The 26,973-nt window shown below is 39.8% G+C and overlaps 1 protein-coding gene and 1 long non-coding RNA gene across 6 annotated transcripts in view; one reads left to right on the top strand and one right to left on the bottom strand.

Moving 5' to 3' along the window:
* Window positions 1-18: 18 nt before the first annotated feature.
* CYLD (CYLD lysine 63 deubiquitinase) lies at window positions 19-25,540 on the top strand. Of its 4 annotated transcripts, none has more exons than XM_085235327.1 (17): window positions 23-247; window positions 4,085-4,749; window positions 5,717-6,019; window positions 6,876-6,981; window positions 7,949-8,047; window positions 9,194-9,310; window positions 10,782-11,161; window positions 12,655-12,820; window positions 13,572-13,713; window positions 14,607-14,729; window positions 15,860-15,951; window positions 17,061-17,127; window positions 17,987-18,119; window positions 18,760-18,868; window positions 19,554-19,672; window positions 20,256-20,472; window positions 22,152-25,540. In XM_085235327.1, exons 2-17 carry the CDS (start codon window positions 4,243-4,245, stop codon window positions 22,334-22,336), a joined length of 2,865 nt encoding a protein of 954 aa, XP_085091453.1. In that variant the 5' UTR covers window positions 23-247; window positions 4,085-4,242; the 3' UTR covers window positions 22,337-25,540. The 4 variants fall into 4 exon arrangements, with proteins under 4 accessions (XP_085091456.1, XP_085091453.1, XP_085091455.1 ...); XM_085235329.1 differs by having other exon boundaries at window positions 27-247; window positions 5,717-5,884; XM_085235328.1 differs by lacking the exon at window positions 23-247 and adding an exon at window positions 670-690.
* The window catches only part of LOC116217123 (uncharacterized), a 208,902-nt gene continuing 195,721 nt past the window's right edge, over window positions 13,793-26,973 (bottom strand). For both annotated transcript variants that reach the window (XR_014886226.1, XR_014886227.1), the window contains exon 7: window positions 13,793-14,650. This is a non-coding gene — a long non-coding RNA (uncharacterized LOC116217123). The remainder of the gene's footprint in view (window positions 14,651-26,973) is intronic.

The raw sequence follows: 26,973 nt of genomic DNA, 5'->3' as shown, positions 1-26,973 counted from the left end.
GACCACCTCTTCCTCTTCTCCCCGAGCCTTCCTCTGCGGCTCACACAATCTTGACTACGTAGAAACCTCGAGTCGGCCCGTCACCGGGCGGCGCTCTCCGCCAATGATGTCGCGAAGCGGCCGTGCCGCCGCTCCCTGATTGGCTGCGCGGGGGGGTAAGGGGGCGGACCCGGCGGAGCGGCAGGCTGCGTTTCGGTGGCGGAGCTGCGGTGCGTCGAAGATGGGGCTGTGAGGCGGGGACGAGCAGGTGAGAAGGCGCGCGGGCGGGGGCCGGGCGTGGCGGCGCTCGCGTCGTCGGGCGCCCTCAGGTACCGTCAGGTAGGGGCGGCCCTCGCCGGGGCCGGCCGCTCCGCTCGAACGCTCCTGGCGGCACAGCGTCGACCCTCGGGCCCTTCCCGCGGCCCACGGAGCGCTTCGAGGCCGCCTCGCCCGACTCGGGCCCGGGGACGGGCACTGTGCCGAGCGCTCGGCTCTGTGCCGCGGCCGGTAGGGCGGAGCGCGGTTGGGGCCGCGCCGTGGAGCCGCTGCCGGGTGTGGGTGGGAGGGGCGGCCTTGGAAGCAGCAGCGCCGGGGTTTTCCGCCGGTTACCGGCTGGGCTCGTTCTTCCTCCTGGGCGGAACGCATGTGTCAGAACGGGAACCTCGAACCGTGTTCGGCTTTTAGAAATGGTGGATTTACTGACATCGGAAGGTATTTTAGTTGATATTTTGAAGGAGCTTTTTAATTCTTTCCTCTCACGCGGTGTGAGGGCTGCCTGCTGCCGCACCTGCTGTCCTCCTCATCAGCTTTGTTACAATCGCTCCTGGCACGTGTGCTTCTCGGCTGGCTTTTCTGCGCCGTGGGAATGCTTATCTATCCGTTCTGTTGTTATGGAACGGTGTGTTTGGAGTGGGAAAGTGGTAAATAAGATTTTAAAGACGTTTTTGTGTGATGACAACACGTTGGTAATGAACTTTGTCATCGTGGAAAACTTGTTAGCACTTTATTTTAGTGGCTTTGTGCCATCTCTGTGGACGGCAGGACTTCCAAAGGCTGGCTGTTCACGGATTAAAGTTATTTTGAAATCCGATTGTAGCTATTGATGTGTTTTCTCACTGAATTCTTTGCCACTAAGTGTGTTAAGATTGCATAGCACTGCAGCTGAGCTGCATGTGGTAGAATTAGGGGGTTGGTAGCTGCAAACAAAGCTTTCCTGATGTGTTCCTTGCTTCTCTTCTTAAGCTCTTGAGTAGACTTCTCTTAATACGTTATTATGTCCATACTTAGTGTTATGGTTTCTGAGAGTGAAAGGAGGACCTGGATCCTTGCAGTATCAGATAGCTGCATCGTGCTGGGCATTGATGAGCTGTGTGGAAGGACTGTGAGAAGGGGAGTTAAATAATTTTGAAAATGAAAACACCTGAAAAATGCATAATTTCCTATAAGGTGCTGCAGCAACTGTGTCAAAGTGTGGCAGTGACTGGCACCCGTGTGTAATATCTTGGAGATGAAAAGAGAGCTGGCATGGCTCTGTCAGACAGTGCCTTGCTTGGAGGCGTAGCAGGGCAGCATAGGAAGGTGTGAATTCCCAGTGGCTGAAAGACGCTGCATTGCTTACAGTTAAACTGCTCCTTGGCTGTTATTTTCCTTCACATGAAAAAGCTTAAAACTTTAAGTATGTTCAAGATAATTACTTGTAGAGTCTTTCTAATAGCTTCTAGAACTGAGATCAGACTGAGTAGGGGAAGTCACGATAGATCTTGTGATACTTAAATGCCATTGGAGAAAAGACTTGGAGGAAGAGAATAACAAGAAGTGTTAGGACAAAGCATATTTTTATATACTGAATATACTTTTATATATTTTTTACATACTTTTATATACTTTTTATATACTGAAGTTAAACTTCACCTTTAACTAAATGCAAACTGGCTTTGGCACCACGGAGTGGTGACACAGCAATTTATGTGAAGGTATTTTCTTTACTTGTATGGGACCCTTCTTGCTCTTCAGCAAAAAACCAATTCCTGTTAAGCTATTGAAGATTCTCCTTCATGTATCCATTATAACATGTAACATATATGTATGAGGGCTGCTCCAAAAATAATGCCTTCTATTTTATTATGTAGACCCACGATCTCAGAGGCAGATATTGGTAGGATGGCAGTAGAAGTTGAGCCTTCCTACCAATATTCCATTCCATTTTGTTGCCATGTGACAGATGGCAGCAGCGGGGCAGCCTGACAACTGATGTTTGGTATAGAAGTGTGGATGAAGCAAAAAGATGTCTTTGAATTCTTCATGTGGAGAAAATGGTGCCCACTGAGGCTTGCTGAATGTCTGGTGAGCAGACAGTGGATGTGAGCAGAGTGAGGTGGTGGATTGTGTATTTCAACAATAGTGACTGTAATGTGAAAGACAAGCTGTGGTGTTGATGGCCACACAAAGCTGTCACACCATCAAATGAAGAGCATCTCAACCAGCTCATCCGTGCAAACCGGTGGATTACCATCAGAGAACTGTGCATCGAGCTGAGTATCAGCTTCAGTGTGTTGGAAACAATGATGGCAGTGTTGGGATATCACGGAGTTTGCACCAGGCGGGTCCCACAAATGCACAGAAAAAGAAAGAACACTGAGTGCGAGTTTGTCAGAACCCAAACAAGGTTCTCTAGATCGCATCATTATTGTGATCTGATGTCCCCAGTGTGAGCCAGAGTCAGAACAGCAGTCCATGGAGTGGCCATATGTGAATTCCTCATCGAAGAATCAATTCAAGATGGAGCCCTGAGTGGGTAAAGTGATGTGCACTGTCTTTTGGGATAGGAAAGGGGCAATCCTTCTGGAACCCTGTCATGCCATTAACTCTAACCTCTACATTGTGATAGTAAGGCCAGACAAAATGATAATCTTTCTCTTGCAACACAGTAATACCAGGCCCCTAGTTAGAAGACTATGGAGCACATTGCCAGCCTTAACTGGACTGTCCTGCCAAACTCATTGTATAGCCTGGATTTGGAGTGTTAGGACTTCCATCTGTTCGGCTGATGAAAGATCTGCTATGTGGGCAATCACTTTGCTAGCAGCTGTGTCATTATAGCAGCTGTGAAACAGTGGTCACCTCTGCTGGTGCAGACTTGTTTGTGTGTGGCATACAAGCTCTTGTTCATCACCAGTGAAAATGCATAGTGAATGGTGGTGACTGTGCTGAAAGTTAGTGTTTTGTAGCTGACAATGTGCTTTATCAGATAGTATTTTGCTCTGTATCTGCTGTAGTCTCTGTGAAAATGAAGAAGAGGCATTACTTTTGGAGCAATCAATGGATGTATGTTACTTGTATTTCTGCTACCATGAGCAATGAAATAACTTAAGATATTGTTCATTGACTATAATTCTTATGATAATATTTAACAAAGGTGTTTTCACTTAACTGCCTTGTTAAGTGATAAATTTCCTACTTTGTTGAAGTGAATTACCTTTCTCAAATGATAAAGCTCCTAGATTTTTCTACATAATGGAATGTTTCAGCAGAGACACAATTTAGCTTTCATGCACTGTTTATTGCTCACTGTAACTGCCCATCTCTGTTGCTTAAAGAAACGACTGTTGCAGAGGGGTAGAATTTCCATTTTCTGTTCATCTCTTACACTGACACAATTTTCTACTTCGCTAAAACAAAACGTTATCTGAGATGACAGATGTGCACTTTGTCAGAAGTAAGTAGTCACTGAGCTCGAGGAAAGGTCTTCCTAGCAGGAAGCTTCCACAAAATATCATTTGTGAGGATGTCTTTTCCAGTTCATTTGGAATTGAGATTTTTTTATCCTTTCACTCGAGTGGTTTCTGCATTTCAGTACACTTTTTCCATAGCCTCTCCAAGGAAACAAGGGGAGGAAATGCATAGTATTAACAAGCACAAGTATGTGTGTGGTCAGTGGGGCTGTGGCTGTTCAGGGACTGTTTTTGCTGCCTTGGATTTTGCTGAAGTGTTTTTGCTCTGTTGGAGGAGTGATTGTGGTCACAGATGTAAATGATTTTCTGTTCTTTTACTTAAGACTAACAGCATTTCCCCAGCTTAAGTTTGCCTTTCTTTCTGCTTTTCCTAGGCCTTCTGCTCTGGAGTTGGTTCTTCGCAATATGAAAACCGAATCGTGTCACAAAGCGTGGACCTTCCAGTAGAATTTTTCAAGATCAGTAGACATATATCAACAGCTGTATTTTTTTTCTTGAAATCTTCTGTGCAGCTTCTGAAGTTTCAGTCACAATGAGTTCAGGGTTATGGAGTCAAGAAAAAGGAAGTTCATCCTATTGGGAAGAGCGCATCTTTTACTTGCTTCTCCAAGAATGCAGTGTCGTAGACAAGCAGACTCAGAAGCTGTTGAAGGTGCCCAAGGGTAGCATCGGGCAGTTTTTTCAAGACCGTTCTTCCATGGGCCACTCCAGAAATATTCCTTGTAAAGGCAAGAAACTACAGATTGGATTAAAAATTCTGGAACAACCTCATGCAATTCTTTTTGTGGATGAGAAGGATGTTATCGAAATAAATGAAAAGCTAGCTGAACTGCTTTTGGCAATTACTAACTGTGAGGAAAGGTACAGCTTGTTTAAAAGCAAAAGCAGATTAACTAAAGGCATCCAAATAGATATTGGCTCACCTGTTAGAGTACAGCTTAGGTCAGGAGAAGAGAAGTTTCCTGGAGTTGTTCGTTTCAGAGGACCCTTGTTGCAGGAAAGGTCCCTAACAGGGATATATTTTGGAGTAGAACTACTGGTAAGTTCCTTGCTAAGGGCGAGCATCATATGTATTTTGTAAGATGAACTGAAAACGCTTTTTAAAGAGGCAATTATAACAGAATCTAGCAGCTTTGTTACCCCTCCACACAACCCCCCCAGTTTTGTGACCTTCAGTCTTTTCATAAAAATCATGAGTCGCGTATCAAATATATTTGACCTGTGAGATCATAGCATGTCACATCAGCCTTGTATGCTATGCATTTGATGAAGACACAGGAGCTAGCAGAAAGACTTGAACATATTCTGACTCTTCTAGTCTAATAACTTACATTTCCATCAGGGCAAATTTCTGACTTTCAGGTTTCTGTTGAGTACCTTGGTTTTCTGTGTGTGTGGCAACAGTGCTATGATACAATCTGTAGTGCATACCTAGATTTTAGTGCTCTTGCAGAGCACAAAAATTCAAATTGCAGCTAGTTAAGAGAGAGAGTATTGCTGTTGTGCGCTTCAGTGAGGCATTACTGTGCCGCAGTACCATGAGACACTGAAGGATTCAACTGAGGAGAGTGCTACTCTTGCTCTAGGAATATATTTTTCAAAGTTTCCACGCTCTTTGCAATTGCTAGTAAGAACCTCAGGGAACATCAGGCCTGAGCACGTATGAAAACCATCTCTCTTCACTTGATTTCTTAACGTTTGTGCCTAGTATGAAGTAGTCTTGCCTTGATCTGGCAAAAGTTTGATAATAAAAGCAAAATCTGCAGCTGAAGAATACGTTCTTTGCCAAGTAAAAAGCTTTCTGCCATTTAATCCCTTAGAGTAGACAGTGTGTATATTTGCTGCTGCAAATTCTGACAACTTCTCCCAGTGTAATGATAGTTCATCAGGCTAATTCATACTGTGGGTTCTCCAGATCAATGGATTATGTTACTGTTTTGAAGTAGCCTGCATTGGCACAAAATGCACAGCTTTTGTTTTTTTCTTCTTCTCCCTCTGACTCTTAGGAAGAAGGTCGTGGCCAGGGCTTTACTGATGGACAGTACCAAGGCAAGCAGCTTTTCAGATGTGATGAGGATTGTGGGGTTTTTGTTGCTTTGGACAAACTGGAGCTGGTGGAAGAAGATGACAATGAACTGGAAAGTGACTATGCAGCTCCAGTTGACACAATGCAGGTAGAACTTCCTCCTCTGGAGATCAACTCCAGGGTTTCTCTGAAGATAGGAGAGAGTATAGAGTATGGGACAGTTATATTCTGTGATGTCTTACCAGGAAACGAAAGTTTAGGATACGTTGTTGGAGTGGACATGGTAAGAGAATAATCCGACTTTAATAACTTTTGCATGTGTGTTAGCTAGTAAATTACATGCAATATAAAAGAAGAAACATTATCCACAAGCTGCTTCAGTGGAGGCTGACCTAAAATGGGAATTAAACAGTAGTGTTCAAAAATGTCCCTTGGTAGCAACTGTTTTTTGTCAGTAGGTAAATAGAACCCTATTTGATGTTAAATGCTTCAGGACAAATATTCTGGTTATGCTGAGGAGCCTCCACTGAGCCACTTGCAGTGTTCGATGTCAGTCCTCAAGTAACAGCATTGAATGTTTGTCTTGTGAGACTGGCTTTGTTCTGCCTTTGAAAAAATAATTAGGTTGCATTCGTGTTTTTTTGTTTTTTTTTTTTAAAGTTTTTTTTTTTTTTTTCTTTCATGCAGCTTTGGTTTGTTTGTATTTTAGTTTGTACTTAAAATTCAGTATTTAAAGGTTGATGTTTCTGGGAAACATGAAGTTTGTAATTAAAATTAGAAACTCAGCTTTCTTAAAATGAGCTACTTGGCAAATTTTTGGCAGTTCAAGGGTGCTTTTCAGACCAGGTGCTTCCATTTCCTTGATTGCCACAGCTGTTACCTAATAGCACTAAAACTGTTCTAACTTGTGTAAAAATAATGGGTTGTAGTAGAGGAACGATTGTTAAAATAGGAACTACTTCAGAAAAGAACAGGGATTTTTGACTCGTTTTGTACAGAAAAGTTTGCACAGAAAAAAATATTTGCTGTCAAACTTTAATTTTCTTTTTTACCATAAATGGTTAAACATGTTCCTAACTGTGTTCTGCATGCCCTATTTATTTTCTTGGGATACATGTAACATGTTTTTCTATTTTTAGGATAATCCTATTGGAAACTGGGATGGAAGATACAATGGCATACAGCTGTGCAGTTTTGCAAGTGTTGAAAGTACCCTTCTTTTGCATATCAATGATGTTATACCAGGTATGCTCTCCTTTCTTAATCCTAAAGGCAAACGGATAACAACCAATGCTCGCTTACATGATTAAAACAGTACTGTGGAATTACTGGATCCTGAGTTCACCTAAATTAATTTCTCTTCTCTTCAGTTTCTTTGGTTGCAAACTCACTTGTGGAAACCGTTCTCATATTGAACAGTGAGCTTTTCAAATTGTATGGGATATGATATAGGCATACCTAAATATGTGAGAGGTGAGAGCAGCAATCATTCTTGAATGCTTTTCTGGCTCAGGGAATTTAAATACTCTGGATCATTAGGCATGTCTTCCTTGGGTTGTAATGTATTGGCAGCATTATGTATGCATTCTGTGAGTAAACATTTGAAAAATTTCTGAAAAATTCATAGCAAGGCTGTTCAAAAATTCTCTATTCCCGTAATTCAGTGCAGTTGTAACAACTACGATCCAGTGATTTTTCTTCTGAAGGTAAGAAAATAGGGCACAAATAAATAACATGAAATTATCTAATATCAGGTACCAGTGCGAGTGTGGTTTTGTCCAATGTGTAGCTATTGTCTCTTCAGCTTGGCCAGGTTTTCCTACATTCACCTCCTTGTTGGCTTGCTGAGATGCATGTTTTTGGGCCCTCTTTTCTCTGGAGGATTCAAGGAAACTTTTGCTGTAGTTCTGTTTGTAGGGAGGAAAAGAACTAGGAATTTCATATGTTTCCCATAATGTAAGCATGAAATGTACATTGAAGAATCTGAAGTTGGTCTGTTAGTTATGCTAAACAAATGCAGAATTGGAATGAGTAATGATTGATGCAATGGAAACAAACCCTATCAGTAGAAGGAATTGTTGGCTGTGCACCAAACACTGTTTTACCCCCTTCAGTTTGAAAACTTGATGGCAGACCTTCATTCAGTTGCATTTCAAGCTGACTTTTTGTGTGATGTGGAAAACTAATGTTCCATTCATATGCACCATCTTAGAGACTGTGTCACAAGACAGGAGACCTCCCAAGCTGGCCTATACTGCAAGAGGTGGTGGTGATAAAGGTGTGTTCAACCATAGTAAGCCAAAGGCAACAGGTACGTATGAGGGGTCATTTTTTAATGTAAGATTACAAATTTATATTGCTTGGAGCAAAACATTGCCTTACTCTTCAATCATTTTTGCAGTCACTTATCGAGTTAAGTTTGTCTGAAGCAGTGACTACTCAGAATATTTTCATGAACTTAATTTCCATAATAAGGATAGTTCATAGTTTTCTGAGATTTTTTTTTTGTAGTTGTTGTTAAAATGCACACAGAAGTTGAGACTACTCGACGACCAATTTGAGGTTGAGCAAAAATTCAGGGGCGTTACCTCACAGCCCAGTCCTTTTCTGAAACGGTGGTTTGTTTGTTTTTAAATTGAGTTTGCTGATGACTTTGTTCTGCTTAAGTAACTTCTGAATATTTCACTGTGGAGCAGATCTATTTAATAACGAATTTATCGATTTTACTGTGATTCAGAACCAGAATGAAGTTTTATAAAATATAGGCTTATTTTGACTCCTAGGTTTGGCTAGATTCTTTTCCTAAGGGGAGAGAACGAAAGGAAGTAATAGAGTGAGAGTGTGTGTGTGTGTGTGTGTGTGTGTGTGTGTACACGTAAGTATTTTTAAAAGGCATAAATCAAAGTGGAGTGTTGTCTTATTCCTGCTGTCAGTTTTGGGCTGTGGAATACTAATGATGGGATGTGTGCTCTGTAAGCTGTTCTCCCTGGCATCTTCTGCTAACTGAAATGGATGGCCTTCACTGAAGTAACTGTGGTTGTATGTCAGCAGAAGTCAGAGCTGTGTGGGAATGGATTAGTACTTTATTTGCCTATTCTAAATTTTTTTCAGCTTCAAAGCAAATATTAAAAAAAATACTTAATGTAAACTGTTTCTCAAACTGCTTTCCTATATCCATAATTCATAGTAACGAAAAATTAGCACTTGTGGATGGTTTTCTGCCTTTTCAGATTCCTAACTTTAATTTTCAATTTGGGTGATTGATTAATATCAAGATAAACTGCTATCTGGTTGCAAGCTTAGAACTGTTATTTTCGATGTAAGAGTTCTGCTTTGTGGAAGGGCAAATTCTGTTATTTTGGAATTATGGTAACAAAGCAAGCTCTCCTTCGCAGTATAAGCTAACCAGCTGTGAAGGGCAGTGAATCTCACAAGTACAGCATGCTTTCTTTTCCAGGATCTACCTCTGAGCCTGGAAATAGAAACAGATCTGAAGTCTTCTACACATTAAATGGATCATCAGTTGATTCTCAGCCTCAAGCAAAAACAAAACCCCCATGGTATATTGATGAAGGTAATGAGAGATGATAGTCTTTCACGTAGGCAGACATTTTATTTCAAAAAAAGTGTATGTATGTTCTTCACATAAAACAATTATGAATTTAGAGCAAAACAGTTGGCATATGTAGAGGAAAACATACTTTGTAAAGCGTTTTGAAGCCCCAGTGGAAATATATTGTCTTAATTTGTAGGCCTGTTTTTCTCCTGCATGTAGATTACATCTTGGAAATGTATTTGCAGCACTGTGGGAACGTGTATGTCTTGCAGGCAGAATAACAGCTTAGTAGGAAGACAAGATACTCCTTGTTGTAGGCAACTGTAAATAGTAACTGTATATTGTGTGCATTTTTCTTCCTAATCATGTAGTTCCCTTAAGCCTGTAACACTGCCATGCTAGCTGATGAGTCTCAAAGTAGGAAAAAAAAAAAAAAATCTGTGTCACATACATACACATATATCTGAGTATTTTAAATTATTTTTATAAAACCTCACTGAATTTTCATAAATTCAGTGTATACTGATGCGTATACTGAGAGCACCAGTGGATCTTTATTTGCTTCTGGATATAATGTGTATTTTTGCTGATTACTGTTTCCTGAAATGTGGCTAACTGAAGGGGTAAATGCTAAATTAGTAACATTGCTGCAGGTTTCCACAGTAAATCAGAGGTAGGCTCTGTGTTCTGTCAACTGTAAAAGAAAATTGGTTAAAATTGTTTATGGTGGCTTAACAGATACCAAGCATATATATATATTTATATATATATAATCAGTTTTAGTTTATTGTAATACTTAAAAAAAGAAAGTGACTTTCACTCTGTAAATATCAATTGTGTAATAGAGACCACATAGAGAGAGTAGATGTGAAACATCTGTGTTATTACATCTAGTTGTGATCTCATTAATTAAGCACTACATTAGTTGTGGCTCATTAAAACCCTTTATTCTCTGTGGACACAGATAGATTCCCTGTCCTAGTACCAAAACATGTTGTGGTGCAGCCAAAGTGGAAAAGAATGCTTTTCTAGTTGCAAATCATGTCCATAAGCAATTACTCATTTCTGTATTAACTGCCAACTGAGCTCTCTCCTCAGTTGTTCAGTGTTCTAGTTTGACCCACTACAGTAATCTTTTGCATTCAAACACCAGTTCTGCCTTGGGTTACTAAAAAACATTAATTTTAAACCTTCCTGTAATTTCTGGTTAACACCTTTCTTTGTGCTGCATGTTTCCATTGGTTGTGTGATGTAAGTTGCAGGGCTGTAGTAGTTTTTCCTCACCCAGTTATGTCTCTGGTGCTGTGAAGTGACAAACATCTTCCTGCATTCCTCCTGCTTAACTCTTCCTATGCAGAACATGCATTAAATCAGATGTAGTTGCAGAACAAAAATGTATTGATTGGACAGCTAAGCCTCCCCTTTGGTAAGGAGGGAGAGGTGCCCCAAACAAAACCTGGGTTAATGTCTTGTTTTTGATTCTTAACAGTTGCTGAAGACCCTGCAAAATCACTTACTGATTCATCTCCTGGATTTGGGCATTCTTCACCACCGCTGCAGCCAGCTTTAACAAACTCTGTGACTACTGAAAACAGATTCCACTCTCTCCCTTTCAGTTTGACAAAAGCATCAAGTACTAACGGTGCTATTGGACACAGTCTTCTGTCTTCATCTGTTCAGTCAGTCATTGGTGATGTAAACACTACAGCTAACCAGGAAAGTCCATCAACAGGAGGCCCTGTTGGTAACTCGCATGGTCTTGAAGCAGGTTCCTTGGCTGAAGTCAAAGAAAATCCCCCTTTCTATGGAGTAATCCGCTGGATTGGCCAGCCCCCTGGAGTAAATGAAGTACTAGCTGGACTGGAGCTGGTAAATATCATCTGATAAGTTGATTCATAGTAGTATTAAGTATCTGCTTTGGGAGTTGGTGTCTGTATACTTTACAGTTGTGGTCAGTCTGGAGGAAAATTTGTCTGAAGTTGCTATGTGATCTCCTTGTAAGGTAGATGAAATCTCAGGTGGGCTCTGACTTTCATGGCTGCCCTAGGCCTTGTTCCATTAATAGGCTCTGAGGTGGCTTTGTGCTGCAAAGCCTGATTGAATCAGATTGAATCAGAAGGACCGTAGGCGACTGATTTGCTTTGCAGGTTACTTGCTTAAGTGGAGTGTCCTTTGTCCACCTTCCTTACTGAGCTTGTCACTGAGGCGAAAAGCCCCATGCTATTTAAAGGCTCTGTGATACACAGTTCTGTAAAATAAAGAAATAAAAAAGTCCTGGGTGTAAGAACCCCAAGTGTATGTGGCACACCAGCAAGCAGGCAGTGTCAGAGTCCATCAGCAGAACTGCAGTACTGATTTTGGTAGCAGTATTCTTGGTCTGACAGCAAAGTGCGTGGTGTTCCTACCAGCCCTTCATGAATTCACAGTTGCTGCAAACATGAATTACTTTTATGTACTTAGAGTTACTCTCCAGTTGCTGCCATAGTAGTGAATGGCTGTCACTTATTAATGTGTGTGCAATTAGAATAATCTAGGTTGGAAAAGGCTTTCGAGATCATGTCTAGCCATTGACCTGACCTACTGAGTGCTATCACTAAATTGTTAGCGATGTGGATTTGTTTATTTTGGGATCATTTTTGGTAAAATTTCAGGTAAAGTAGTGTACGGTTGTATGAAACAAACATTTTTAGCAAAGTGAGGATGCAGCTGATATTTCAGCTGTTGGAAAAATCCTGATGTTTGTGGCTTCGGTGAGTGATGCTCAGTGTATAGTTTGCATCTTGAAATGGTTTTTGTTAACTGGGCTCTTGTGCCTGTTTGTTATGCATTTCTGCATTAGATCATGGCAGGTTTTGTAAGCAGTAATACACCTTAAATCGTGGTATCAAAGGTATTTAACAATTACAACTTGTAATACTTCAGATCTAGCTTCTGTTGCCTTCCTTGATGTGTCGAATGTAGTCCACAGTAACACTGAAAGTATTCACACTTCCAATACTTAATGATTTTAATTGAGTTCTGAAAGATGCTTGGTAGTACATGTATGCTTTTTCTACTTCAGAGGGTATCTGGATTAAGGGGCTAGCTTAGTTAAAGTCCTTAAGGTTGAGTAGGTTTAATTCTCGCTCTCATCTCCCACCTCCCCCACGTTTCTCTGAAGAGAGTGCAACGCTTAATTTCCTCAGTAAATCCAGGCAAACAACACCTCAGCTGAAGCTTTGTACACACACTGAAAAGCAGCAACATTGCTTATTAAGCTTCAGAATCCTCAAAGGGTGATTTTTTGAGTAGATATTTTAATTCAACATCTTATTAAATTGTGGGAATATGAAAAAGTGGTGAATTCTCACTTTAATTTTCAGGAAGACGAATGTGCAGGTTGTACAGATGGAACGTTTAAAGGAACTCGATACTTCACTTGTGCTCCAAAGAAAGCTCTTTTTGTTAAACTGAAAAGCTGCAGACCAGATTCCAGATTTGCATCACTACAGCCAGTTTCCAATCAGATTGAACGCTGCAACTCTCTAGGTACCGAGCTTCTGCTTATTGTTTACTTATCAGCTGGGAACTGACACGGGGTTTGGTTTCATTGAACACTTGGAGATCTCTATAGGCAGTACTTAAATGAGGCTTATGAACAGGAAATCAATCTTTAGATACATTTGATAGAATGTAATGCTTCTCTGGCTTTTTTGTACTCAATGGTGACTTAAGGAAATTTCATAAAACTTGGGAATTTACATTGTATATTTTTTACTTTAGAAATTGTGCAGCAGTCTTGCTGAAAATGGAATGAGCAAATCCAGCAATGTGGGGATTGCAGTATCAGAAATAAGTTATATTTCTGTCCTAAATACTGGAAGAAAAGAGTGTATTTGTATGATGAAGATCAGTGGTGGAAAAGCTAGCTTTTTTTCCTAACATTATTAGCTTTCTTGGGTCATGTCATTTTGCTTGGGAGAATAGCAAAGGATAAAGCATCTCGGTATTAACATAATGATGTGAACAGGGCATTTAAACTGAGAATTTCACTCCTACTGGGCAAAATTAATTCAGTGCTGCAGGCTATCTGAAATACTTCTGTGTGCACTGTGTGGAATGTGAGGCCTTGTTCACTTTCTGGAAGAGAGTGAGTCTTAGCTATAATAAAATGCTATTCTAGTCCAGAAAATGAATGTTTTGTGCTAAGGCAGCAGTTTAGCTATGAAACATTAATAGGAAAATCTCAAGGGGGATAAAATTGGAGGCTTTAAAGTGTCTTTTGAAAAAAAAATTTCAGCCTTTGGAGGTTACTTAAGTGAAGTGGTAGAAGAAAACACTCCTCCAAAAATGGAAAAAGAAGGTTTAGAGACAATGATTGGAAAGAAGAAAGGTATCCAGGGTCATTACAACTCCTGTTACTTAGACTCCACCTTATTCTGGTAAGTTCACAATTTGTATAGTGGCATCCCAAGGTGTGGGTTAGTGGGAGGTATGCTAGAAGCACAGAACACACAATCCTTGTTGTAATGATTCTGTTTTTATTACTGTGCAGCTTAAAAAGCCATGCGTTACACTTAGCATGTACTATGCTCTTTATGTTTGAAAAACCTCTGCAGGATTTGTTGCTTAACTTGAAGTGCTAATCAATCACCTGCGTGTCCAGATTGTACTGGCCTTTCAATGTATCTAAAGGGAGTTTATAAACAGGAGGGAAATCAACTTTGTACAAAAGTAGATAGCGACAGGATGGGGGAACGGTTTTAAACTAAAGGAAGGGAGATTTGGATTAGATTAGATGTCTGGGGACAGTTTTTTACTGAGAGAATGGAACAGGCTGCCCAGAGAGGTGGTAAATGCCCCATCCCTGGAGGTGTTCAAAGCCAGGTTGGTTGGGGCTCTGGCAGTCTGATCCAGTACTTGATCCAGTGGTTGGCAGCCTGCCAGCAGCAGGGGGGATGGAACTCAATGATCCCTGAGGTCCATTCCAAGCCGTGCTGTTCTATCGTTCGTACTCTTCTGGACTGCGTGAGTCCATGGACTTCTGAAGGATTAGAGAGTATGTGGGTGGGACAGGGTCAGAGAGAAACTCTTTTAACCTGCTTTGTGGAATCCTGCCTGGTTTTGTATTCTGCTGGCATGAGGGCATGGGGTTAGAGTGGACCTTTACTGCTTAGTACAGCTATGTTGTCTTGTCCGTAACGATCTCATTTTGCGCTTGCTTCGTTCTTTAAATCTTTCCATTGCTTTGCTTTGCTCATCTGATGTTTAGGCATCTGAATGGTTCTATCTTCAGAATCAAAACCAACCTGCCTTCTTTTTCTTTCTTCTGTAGCTTGTTTTCTTTTAGCTCCGTTTTGGACACTGTGTTACTCAGGCCTAAGGAAAAGAATGATGTAGAGTATTATAGTGAGACTCAAGAGTTACTGCGAACAGAGATTGTGAATCCTCTTAGAATGTAAGTAGAGACATAAACCAGTCTTTCATCTAAAATAAATTTTATAATAAAGCCTTTTGCATACACATTCCTATTGCAAACCTGCCAAGTTTCCTTAGCTTTTTTTTTTTTCTTTTTAAACAATTTAACAATTGTTCTTTATAGTAAATTTCATCAGTGCTACCTGGAAATAGTTGCACGTGGTCTGGTGATAAAATACTTGTCTGGATTTGGAAATAGAATGTACAGATTTTACAAAATTTTTATGCTCAAGAACGTTGATAAATGAGTCATTCATTTTTAATGTCTGTATTTATATCTTTATTATTGCTATTCTTGACAACAAAAGTATTTGAGTCAACCTACATGAAGTTTCACAGTGTCGTAGACTTCAAGGGGCTTACAGAGCTACAGTAATTCTGCAAGTGACCCAAATGCTTTTTATTAAACAGGAAGTTAATTTCATAATTTCTCAGGTATAATGAGCAAAGGGAGTGTGGCAAAAATCTTTATTATGTTGTCTTCATATATATATATTTTTTTTAAACCTGCAAATATAACACAATTTTGAAATTCTGTGAGCACGTTCTTCCTTGGATTCCTGGAGGAAGATGATGCCTTCTGAACCATTCCTTCCCTAGTTCACCTGGTGTGTTCTGGGGATCTGTAGTGCAGATAGTGGGGTGCACACAGAGTGCAGCAATCTCAAGTGGCTGAGAGGACTGAAAGGGTTACTCCTGCCTTTTCACCATGCTTAGAAAGTTCTCTGTACTTTTTGTAAAGTTTGAGATGATTGCTGAAAGCATCAGCTCCTCAGATCAGAAATACAGTTCTGTATCTTTCTTAACTCTTTATTAATGACTCTGGTGCTGGTGTTGTATGAGACACTGAAAATGCTGCATTAAGTGATGCAAATTAATGTGAAAGTTTAAAAAACCCTTTTATGCAGGAACACTGAGTAATGTTCAGCATTTAGAGTGCTTTGAGAAAACTGAATCAGGTAAGTATGAGGAGTCAGTACGTAGCTTTGCAGAAACACTGTACACAGTTAGAAGAAGATCTACAAGCCTGTGTTTCAGCACTTGAGTTTTTTCTTTTCCTCTGACTTGATTACAAACTAGCTAATAGCTTGTTAAACTCGTTTATCTTAGATATGGATATGTATGTGCTACAAAAATAATGAAGCTGAGGAAAATACTTGAAAAAGTTGAGGCTGCATCAGGATTCACTTCAGAGGAAAAAGGTAACTGGGGAAGGCTTTTCCTTTCTTTACAATCTGTGGGAGTTGTACTACAAAATACATGTTATACAAAGTAAAATACAAATTTTTCTGGAGCAGTAATATCTGTACCAGAGACTTGAGTGACTGCTGGATGGTAAAAAGGTCTGTTTGTTTTTTTTTTTTTAACTTGCTTCCTCTATTCTATAAGGAACCTCCTAGCTTTTTCAGTTTCTGCATCCAATCTTTTTCTGACTAGATTTATTGCTTTCCTGTGCCCATGTCTCCATGAAATGAGACACTCCCTTCTAGTAGTTAGGGGAGATCTCAGAAACAAAGACTACGGTAAGGTTGTAGTCTCTGTCCTCTTTCAAAATGTCACTTTGCTTCCTTTGATCTTCCCACCACAACGTTTTGTTGCCACAGTGATTATACAGTATTCTAAAAAATAAAATGTGTAACATGTTAGGAAAACCAAATCTCAATCTTTTGATCTTCTGCTGCATATAAGGATTAATTAACATTTTCATTATGTAGTAGTTCTGATTTTGTGTGGGAGAACACCATGTTCTTTGAAAATGTTAAATGCTGAAAACTAGTATTTATTGCAGTTAGTGGCAGGAAGAAAAATAAAACTGCTGGGGGTGATTAGATCTCTAATCTAAGCTAATGCTGGTTTGTTCTTGATTAGAGAGCTCATTCTCTAAGTCAGATGAACTTTATCATACTATATGTTTTCATTACAAGTGTTAACTGTCATGTCTCTTCACCTCTCCTCTTCAATTTCTCAGTTGTATTTTCTAGTTCTCCTATTTAAAAAACAAAAACAAAAACAAAAAAACAAATTGGTACCAAAGGTCTCCTCTGGAATATAGAGTGTCTTTGCAGTCTGTACTGGAAAACCCTGCTAGCTCGTTGAGAGCATGTGTCTGTTATTAGGGCCATTTGATGCCAAGAGAGAAAATAGAGGTTTGTGCCATCAAAATGTTCATAGTTTGTCATAAATTTACCTTGATATATCATGAAATTGTACAAATGAACCTTTATATTTTTCTTATTTAAAGTTTTGCAACTTTCATTCTTAAATACTGCTGCTTTTTAAGATATTAAGAAGACTTTATTTTTTTTCCCAGATCCAGAAGAATTTTTGAATATTTTATTTCATCATATTCTAAGAGTTGAACCACTGTTGAAAATAAGGTGAGTCTTTTCTTTGTTATACTCATTTGTAGAGGCTGATGGGGAGGGATTTACTGAGACATCTTTGACTTGTGATGATTATTAATATTCTATATTAATAGGCCTCATAAAATTACACTGACAAACTTGACGGTGTTTCCTATCGTTTTTGGTAGGATGTGTTTTTCTCTATTCATCTGTTATTGCAAAAACTCAACCTTGTCATGACATGAGTGCTGGAACAAAGATTCCCTGCATCTACTGATGGGAAAACCTTATTAGTGTATGCCTATTAATTGTGCTGGAGAGAGGCTAGAGTATACCTTACTAATGAGGCCTGCAGCTTTATAGCTCCTTATTTTTGGGACAAGCTGCAGGGTTTCCCGGTCTGGTGTTTAAGCCATGGAATCAGACTTGTATTTCTTCCTGGCTCATGAAAGCATTTCAGTGGCTCACCTTGATTAAGTTCTGCTGCTTTAACTTCTGACAAAGTAACAGATGCTGACATGTAGGTAAGCCTTCACTCTGGCTGTGGCACTACAAGGATTCAACTGTCTCAACTGAGATCAAGAGAAGAAGGGATTGTTGCACGTGGTTGACATTCTGCTAGCTGGCACCTGATACTTTCAGGTTCCTTGCTGTGTTCTGTGGCATCAGCAATGCTGCATTTCCTGTAGTTTTTACATTCTTTCTTTATCCCAGGAATTGTGTCAAGCAGAGCTGGGCAGCCCCCAAGTATTTTTGAGTTGGTAATTCAGGAATGTAAAAACATCTTAAAAACATGGTGCTTTTGTTTCTTAAATAGCTTTCCTACATTACAGCTGTTGTTACGGTAGATCTGATTTTTTTTATTTTTTTATTTTTGGAATTCTGTTCTCAGATCAGCAGGTCAGAAAGTACAAGACTGTTATTTCTACCAAATTTTTATGGACAAAAATGAGAAAGTTGGAGTCCCAACAATTCAGCAGTTACTGGAGTGGTCCTTCATCAACAGCAACTTGAAGTTTGCAGAGGTTGGTGACGCTGTTGCTTTGTCAGGAATGATGATAGCTACATACTTACCCATTCAGCAATGAGAGAAAAGTGGGATTGGGTATGAAAGGAAAATGCAGATTTGTTGGGATGGTGGAGTGGTCAGTGGTACAGGTTGCTTACATTAGAGAAATATTTTATGGTTGATTTGATGTGCATGTTACAAAAATCGCTTTGATCTGTTTAAACAAAGAGTTACCAAAATAAAACTCTTTGGTTACTGTTGGTAAGTTGCCTTAAGAACTAGTGTTCTGGGATTCACATGTTTGTAAAAAGCTTCACAAAGGAAAAGCTTAAAACAAACAAACAAAAAAACCCCACTTTGTAAAAACAAGGATTTTTTTAAAAGAGGGTGTAGTCCAGTATTTAATGTCATGCCAGCACAACTGGCACTTAAGACATTTGACAGTGAATTAGATGCTAGTTTCAGGGGTTTTAGCTGTAGATTTTTTTTTTCAAAGACTTAATATTATCTTGACTTTTCTGTTAATTTTTAAGACAGTAGGCTGCAACTCTAAATAACATCTAAATACACTTATAGCATTAGAAGAGGTATACCTCTAAATTTAGATGATTATCTTTTTTCAAGCTTGCCTGATTATTTTCTTACTTTTCACCCAGGCTCCTTCTTGCCTGATTATTCAGATGCCTCGATTTGGAAAAGACTTCAAAATGTTCAACAAAATTTTTCCATCGTTGGAGCTAAATATAACAGATTTACTTGAAGACAGTAAGTATACAGTATTGTGTTGAATAAGGAAAGTGAGTTTTTTGAAGCATGCAAGTAGCACAATGAAATTACCTCAGGCAGTTTTTAAGTACCTGTATTCAGATCTGACAAGCATATAAACCTGTAACATGCAGTGATGGTGCACGTTTGGCTGTAAATCTCACTTTGTTTTTATTTGCAGACCTATATTTTTCACACTTGTCACTACTGACTTTTCTGTACTGCATTACCTAAGGAAATTCACTTTTCAGTTCTTATGCAATAATTAATAAGACTGCTACAGGTTATTAGAATAATCAGCTCTGTGCTAAAATGTCCCAGAGTTTTCATTCACTGTCACAGCCATCAGCCTATGTTATGTGTCTGTTTGCTGATGTCAACAGATGAAGACTGATATGATGAGAGAACTATTTTAATATAGCAGCCTGTTTTCACTTGTTCATGAAGTGATAAAAATTCATTTTTATCACTGTTTGCAGCTTCCCATTTTTAAAACCTTTTTTCTTCTTCCGCACTGTTAAAGAGAAGAAATTAAATGTAGTTTCTGCTTTGATTAGCTATATGTTTTAAGCCTTTTATAATACGTTCTCTCTCTGCAAAGTAATAATAATCTTCCATATCCTCCTCCTTAGACTACTTAAAAAGGGTCCTAAATGGTAGACTAACATCTTGTTTAAAACTGCAGCTCCCAGGCAGTGCCGTATTTGCGGAGGGCTGGCTATGTATGAGTGCAGAGAATGTTATGAAGATACTGATATTTCTGCTGGGAAAATCAAGCAGTTCTGCAAAACCTGCAATACACAAGTAAGCTGCTGTTTGTTCTGCATGGGTTTACCCCAAATGGCACATGCTGTAATAAAAAAAAGTGTAGGGAGCATTAGTGAGCTGCCCTGCCAGGGAAAGCAGTGGCAAATTGGGAAGGCTGCATGACCCTGTAATGAGTTTGTCAAGCATTTCTGTACTAAAAGTGTGGTGAAAGAGTAATTGCAGGTACCTTGGAATTTGTTCCAACAAGTAAAACATAATTTTACGTTTTACTTGTTGGAATTGGTAAATAATTTCATGATATAAAACCATTTAATGTTTAGAGCTGTCTGGTAATTGCATGAAGCTGTCAAATTCATGGCTTATTTTCAAGTCTTGAGCATATTAGACAATTATTGCATTAAAGCTGACTTCCCTTCTGAATTTTTTGGGAAATATTGCACTACACTTACTGGGGGGTTGGGGGAAATACAATAAATGTTTGCTACTGTTACTTTGCAGTTCGTTCTCTAAAACCATTGATCTTCAGCATGACTGTTCTTCTCAGCTTTGTCTGCCACTGAAATAAATAATCTCGAGTTGATTTTTTTTTTTCTCTTCTGAAATATTACTTCAATTGTAGGTTCATCTTCATCCCAGGAGACAGAGTCATAAATTCAATCCGTTGTCACTCCCTAAAGATCTGCCAGACTGGGATTGGCGACATGGCTGTATCCCATACCAGAAGATGGAGTTGTTTGCTGTCCTCTGCATAGAAACAAGCCACTATGTAGCTTTTGTTAAGTACGGGAGAGATGACTCCGCCTGGCTTTTCTTTGACAGCATGGCAGATCGGGATGGTACATCTTTAAATTATTCTCTTTGGTTTTCTGTAACTTTTTTTTACTTGTATTACAGTTCTATAAGTTTTAGTGCCTATTTATTTCCTACCATTTGGTGATAGCAGTGTCTTCTCACTTGAAGCGTTTAATGCTGGGACATGAATCTTGACCCATCCTTTCCTTAGCACACTGCTATAGCAGACTTAATGTGTACGTTCTGATTTTCAGCAAAATTGGATGCCTTAGTAAGTAGATGGTACTGAATTAAATGGAGAGATCCTCCAGTAGGGCTTTTTATGGTTTTCTATATTTTGTAAGTTTGGCAGAGAGAACTTATTTAAAAGGAATTTATTTAAAAGTTGCAAGAACACATTCCTTCAGTCTTTTTAAATGGATGTACACAATTAGCAGATCGTTTGCAAATATCTCTTCTATTGCTTTTGCTTAAATGACTTTGTTATTTCTAATACAACTTCACTGCAGTAATGTGGTGCAATCTGTGCTACTCCTTTGAATCTCTTTAGAGGTAGCAGTGGGAAACTTACCCTATAATAACACGAATGTCAGGAAAATAAATATTCTTTTAGACACTGGTGCACTAAACAGTAACAAGGACTGTGTTGAATTCTGATGCCTGTGAAAAGCAGCAATAGATGCAAGTGTTGGACTGAATGCAGCAGTTCTTTGCATGCAGAATTCTTGAGTCCCTCGATGCTTTGGTGCCTTTTTTCGGAAATTATTTTTATTTTGGGGGCGACTGAGAGCAGTATTGCCTCCTGCCAAAAGTGAAACTGCTGTAGGATTAAGGTCATCCTAACACCCACATGGCAATAAAGCTTTGTATTGAAGGGCTTGAAACGTGTATGACTTAAGTCTGTTAAGAACCACTGTATTCCAGGAATGTAGGATCATGTGAGATCCTGCTGAGCTTAGTTTTTTTTTAATCTCAAATAATTTTCTTCACCTGGAGTTATAAGCTAAAAAGTGTCTGCTAGGGAACAGTGCCATGGATGTCCATACTTGTGATTGAATTTGCTCACCTTACATTTAGAATGGCCAGGAGCAAACTCCCTTTCAGTCTTTGCAAGTCAGGTACAGACAGTCCTGGCTTATAATTCCATTTTACTGTGATTTGATAGCATGTTATTAACAAATTCAGTAGCATGCAAGGTGGAGTATGTGTTCAGGTCACTCTCCCAAAGCTGTATGGAATTTGTACTGTGTTGAGACCCGTACAGCCCTTTCTGTGACATGGTTCTGTCATGGTGTTTGCATGGGTTTTTCTTTTAGTGGAGCTTGCAGATCACATTTTCCAAATAAGATGATAAATACCTCACATTTTTTTTCTTACACAAATAAACATTACAGATGCATGACTGTTCCATCAGAAAAACAAGTAATGGTGGCTGATACTGTATTTTTCATTACAGTTTAATATCTCTGTGCAGAACAAATTGTGCACTGACTTTCTTTAAGGGCTCACTCTAATGCCAGAAGCTATTCTGTAATTTCTCTGGAGCAAATATGCTTCTCATACCTTCTTGTGAACCCTGAAGTAGTCCAAAATAACACTTACATTTTTTCAGAAGGCATTTTCAAGAATTAGTGATGCTGTTGTAATTGAAGTATATTATAAAGGGTAAATGGATTTAGGTGGAATCCTAATCCTCATCTGTTTCTTTCCTCATGCAAAAAAGGAGGTCAGAATGGCTTTAACATTCCACAAGTCACCCCATGCCCAGAAGTTGGCGAATACCTGAAGATGTCTGTAGAAGAACTGCACTCACTGGATTCCAGAAAAATTCAAGGTTGTGCACGAAGACTGCTTTGTGATGCTTACATGTGCATGTATCAAAGTCCAACAATGAGTTTATACAAATGAACAATGCCCTCTGGAAGCCTGAAGAAACGAGAGAGAGATTTCTACTGTTGCGTTCTCTGCATTTTTTGTTAGTTGATGCAACCGTTGCTGGCGATGGATGCGATGACAAGGAAGAAGTTGACTCTGAGAACAACAGGATCACTGTTCCAAAAACTACATGTGGAGTTCTGATGTGGAAGTATTTAAGCATTTTGCACTCTAGGAAGTGTGCTTGTGTGTGTTTGTTTTATAAACAAAGTCTAAATGAAGTTACTAAAACTTAAAGCTTTAAGTGCATTCATTATATATGGACATTTAAAAAAAAAAAAAAAAAGGAAAAAGTGGAGTTATTCTCAGGAGAAACCTCCTTAGTCCATTGAGAATGTAAAGATGTGGTGTTACTGCTCGGGTGAGTTTCTATGGACCAAGGATGATCATTTTTGTTTCTCTCCTCCTCCGCGCTGCCTTTTTAGCACCATTAATTCTTCAGGAGAATAACTTCAGTTTTAATAAGATAAATGTTAAACTGTTCATTGCATTTTAATTCTGTCCTGTTAGCTGTCTGCTATCATACATTTACATCTTCAAAAATTCATGTCCATTATTTAAACATCTCAGTTCCTGTCCTATGGAAGTCAAGCACACTGATTTGCTGTTTGGGAAGTCGGGATTGTTGGAGAGAAGGAGGGAGCAGTAAGGGGAAGGATAACTGCTTAAAATTAGCAGTGCAAGGTTATGTATCTAACTAAGTTGTAAAGAAAGCAGACTGGAACAGATCATCAACTCTATACAGGTGATTGTAGGACAAAATAAAATAAGGATTGCCTCAGGGAATGGTATTGAAACGGACTCTAGTTCTTGGTGAAACAAAACTGACTTTTATACAATACATTAAGCTACTACCTAGGAATACATCACACATCTGACTCTTGATATCAGGATTATTAATGAATATTAAAAATCTCTGCTGGGAAAAATAAAACCAGAAATACAGGATCAGAGTTTTACAGTATACCTAGTACTTAATGAAAACTAATTTGAAAAGCTGCAAAATCTGTATTGTGTAAAATGCACTTGGAAGTCTGTTGGTTCCTGTTTGCAATGAATTTTTGTTGTTGTCGCTTTTTAGCTACTTCTGTAGCTAAATGCTATATATAATGTGTGTACACAGTGAAATCTGGTTGTACAAAGGAGTTAGTTAGAATTGCATATATATATATATATATGAGCTGTTCGTTTTCAACTTGAGATGTTTGATATGGAAAACTTCCTCCTTGGGATCAAGTCCATATAGAAAACGCAACAGGAAAAGCTGCTTTATCCACTGTTTTAAAGAGGATGGGGAGTGATCCTGTGTTGTAGATGTTACTTTATGCTTCTTGAAGAAAACAAAAATCTCCCTGTGGGACATGCTCTATCACTGGGTTGTGCTAGAGCAAGGTAGGCAAGTGCTCAAAGGACTACTCTGTCAGCTCTAAGGAAAACAAAGGGGAGCTGAGAGCACTGATCTGTTCCCTGGGCAGCTGCATGAAGTGTGGTCTGAGCTTTCACTCTCAAGAACAAAGAACTTTTTTGTGTCACTGCTGCTTTTGCCTCTAATAATCTCCTGGTTTCCAAGGACCCTTGCCTTATTTATCTCATCTGTGCTCCTGGCAAAATGCTGATTCTCTAGTTGCAGTACTGAGTTCTTAAACTCCTTTTCTCCCAAAGAATTCCTGTAAGGCTTTATTTACCTGTTGGATTCTGTAAACATCTGTCAGCAAGGGGTGTGTTTGTTGGCAGTGGTTCTTGGCTCTGGGAAAGCAGCTGCAGGTGCTCAGATGTGTTGACAAAGATGCCATAGAAGCAGTGGGTAGGGACTATAAGGTAAAAATGACTAGGCAGCTGGTATTTACTTTATAATGCCCTTTACATACATAGTGGGAGCACCAAGTGATTTCCTCCCCCCACCCACCTCCCCCAAAAAAAAAAAAAAAAAAAAAAAAAGCATATATTAATAACAAACAGGACTGAATTAAAGTAGATGCGTGTGAATAAATGAACTGCTTGGCTTCCTGGCTGCAGTTTTTCTCATCTGACTGCTCTGTGGTAATCTAGCAACCTAAACGAGATGTCATGGAACCTAACCTTGGTTTTCTATCTCAGGAAGGATTACACAGCAAACGGCTTTCACTGTAAAAAGAAATGTGTGAAATAAGTAAGTTACAGAATTCAGCATGTGCCAAAGGGGGATTGAATAAGCTATTTGAGGAGAGCCTGCATTTAATACCTGCCCTTCTGATAAATATAGTGCACAAAAGTTCCAGTGACTGAGCACCTACCATTGACATATGTAATGCATTTGGGAATGTCCCAGGTCGTCTTTTTTTTTTTTTCCTATTTCTTTTGAAAATGCAGATGCACCACTAAATTAATAGCACTTATTTGCTTAGATGATTGCTTCGTGGTTCACCTCTCAAATCTTGCTAACGTGGTCTTTATGTATGAGTAGGAAAGCACATACAACATAGGGTTCTTAATGGCCTGCAAACAATTCAAGTCAAGTTGAGAGAAAAAAAGAAAGGACTGCAGTACTTAGTGCTTACCAATAAAAATCCCCAATCCCAAAGCGCTGTAGGCTGCAGCAGAATGCTGGTGTCTTTTGGTAACTGGAGAAAAAAACTGCAAACTTATCTTCAGTTAGGATCCTGAACATATGTTGAAAATGTAGTACTGTGTTTTACTGAGTAACTTGAGCAGTGGCTATTTTAAGCAAGTACTGTGTGTGACAGGAGTTACTCCTAGAAATGGTTGGTTCATTTCAATGCACTTATTTTTCTTGTGCACTTTATGCTCCCCTGAGTAGATAAACTTGGTCACCACGGTCCCTACCCCCAGCCTGGGTAACACAGAGCTGGGGCACAAGTGGCTGCAGATTGCAACTTGGTGGTTTCAGACCTGAGATGGTGTAAAAAGCAGCTTGAAAGCTTTGTGTATTTTTACCACTGTAACAAAGCATGTTTTCTCTGTTCTTGATGTTTTGCTAAATAAACATCTCATGTTTTGTGCACAGATCATCTCCTTAAACTTACAAACGCTGTCTGCAGAATGGGGTAGGGAAACAAACCATTGTATCAGGTTGCCCTGAACTAGCCTTAACTTTTCTTCCCCAATGGTAGAAAGCAATTAGCTGCTGCTGCAATGTACCATGTGTTCTTTCTGTATTAATTAAAAGTATTATTCTTATTGCTCTCTGTACTTCTTCGGGGGTTGGGGGGGACACAGGAGGGGGAAGGGACAGAGCTTTGAGTTTTGGAGTGTCAAATGTGGAGAATGCAGTGTTGAAAAAGATTGCATTTCTTAGACTAGTAACTTCTGGGTCACGCTGTAGCCTCAGCACTGCTTCCCTTGCTGCCACATGGGCTCTGCATGTACAACTTGGAATGTTTCTCTCTGAAAAGATTGGCAGCCAGTATCTTTAGGTTCCCCTTTTTTAAATTCACAGAGTTTAACAACAAAGATTTTTTTTACATCCTTATTACAGATACTGATATACTTGTAAGAATATCTGTAAAATATATCTTAAGCAAATTCATTTCATATTTCTGTAGTGAAAAGAGCTTTCCTCCGCTCTTTCCTTGAAGTAAGATGAGTACTGAACTTATTCAAAGTTCAAGCACAGCCCTTCTGTGCATCACTGCGGGAAAGGCCCCCGGCTGCTCACCTGGTGCCCGTAGCGAGCTGCAGCTGACGCTGGAGCTGCGGCTGCGCTTCGCGTGTTCCGCCACCAGAGGGCGCTGCCAGCACCGGCTGGACTGCTCTGCTCCCCGGTTAGCAGGATGCGGATTTGTGCTCGGTGCGTCTGCAGGTACCGTAATGCCATTCGCATGGGCACCACAGCAGCGCTTTCCGGGGCGCAGCGCAGGTGATGGCAAAAGGGGTCCATGTGAAGCTGCTGCTTGAGGGGCTAAAAGAGTTGCTAGGGGGAGATGCAAATTGCTTAAGGAATTCTGAGGCATTAGGATTGCTCACTAGAAGCTAACGAAGACCGTAAGCAGTGTGAAAGCAGCAGTAGCTTTCAAACACAAACAGGCAGGCAAAAACCAACATGACAGAAAGGGAAAAGCGTGAGGTGATTCACAGTCCTCGCCTCGCCCTCCCCTGCTTGTCCTGGCTGGCTCAGTCCACACACACCTCAGCACACAGCAGTGCTGCAGGTGAACACGAGCTGTGAGTACAGTTGATGCAGTTTATAACTGAGCTAACAGCACAGTTAGAACATTCACAAACAGAGGTTATGGGTGGGGAAGCGGAGGGAAGCCCACTTTCTGGCCTGAATACTCAAATTTTGCATCTGGTTTCCATGTGGATGCAGTAGTTTGATAGCAGATGCAGGTATTTATACGTTTTTACAAATGTAAAAAAAACTTAGTGTGTGCATGCAACTGTTCTCTATAGACACTGAAACAGAAATAATATCATGGGTGTATTTTCTATCTTCCTATTTTCATTAATTTCCATGGCCTCATTTATTTATTTGTTACTGTTGATGCTGTCTTAGCTGACAGCCATCAAACCACCTTTCCACCCTTCCCCAACTCAGTGCTGTGCCAGTGGGTGAGGCCGCAGCACTGCCACTCCTGTGATGGACGCAGAGCTGATGGGGCTGTGGCTCCCGC

Source organism: Meleagris gallopavo, chromosome 13 (genome assembly GCF_905368555.1).
Source record: "Meleagris gallopavo chromosome 13, MGAL_WU_HG_1.1, whole genome shotgun sequence".
In the NCBI taxonomy this organism is placed as follows: domain Eukaryota; kingdom Metazoa; phylum Chordata; class Aves; order Galliformes; family Phasianidae; genus Meleagris; species Meleagris gallopavo.
The sequence above is the reverse complement of the archived record's forward strand: the minus strand, read 5'-3'. Positions and strand labels throughout refer to the sequence as shown.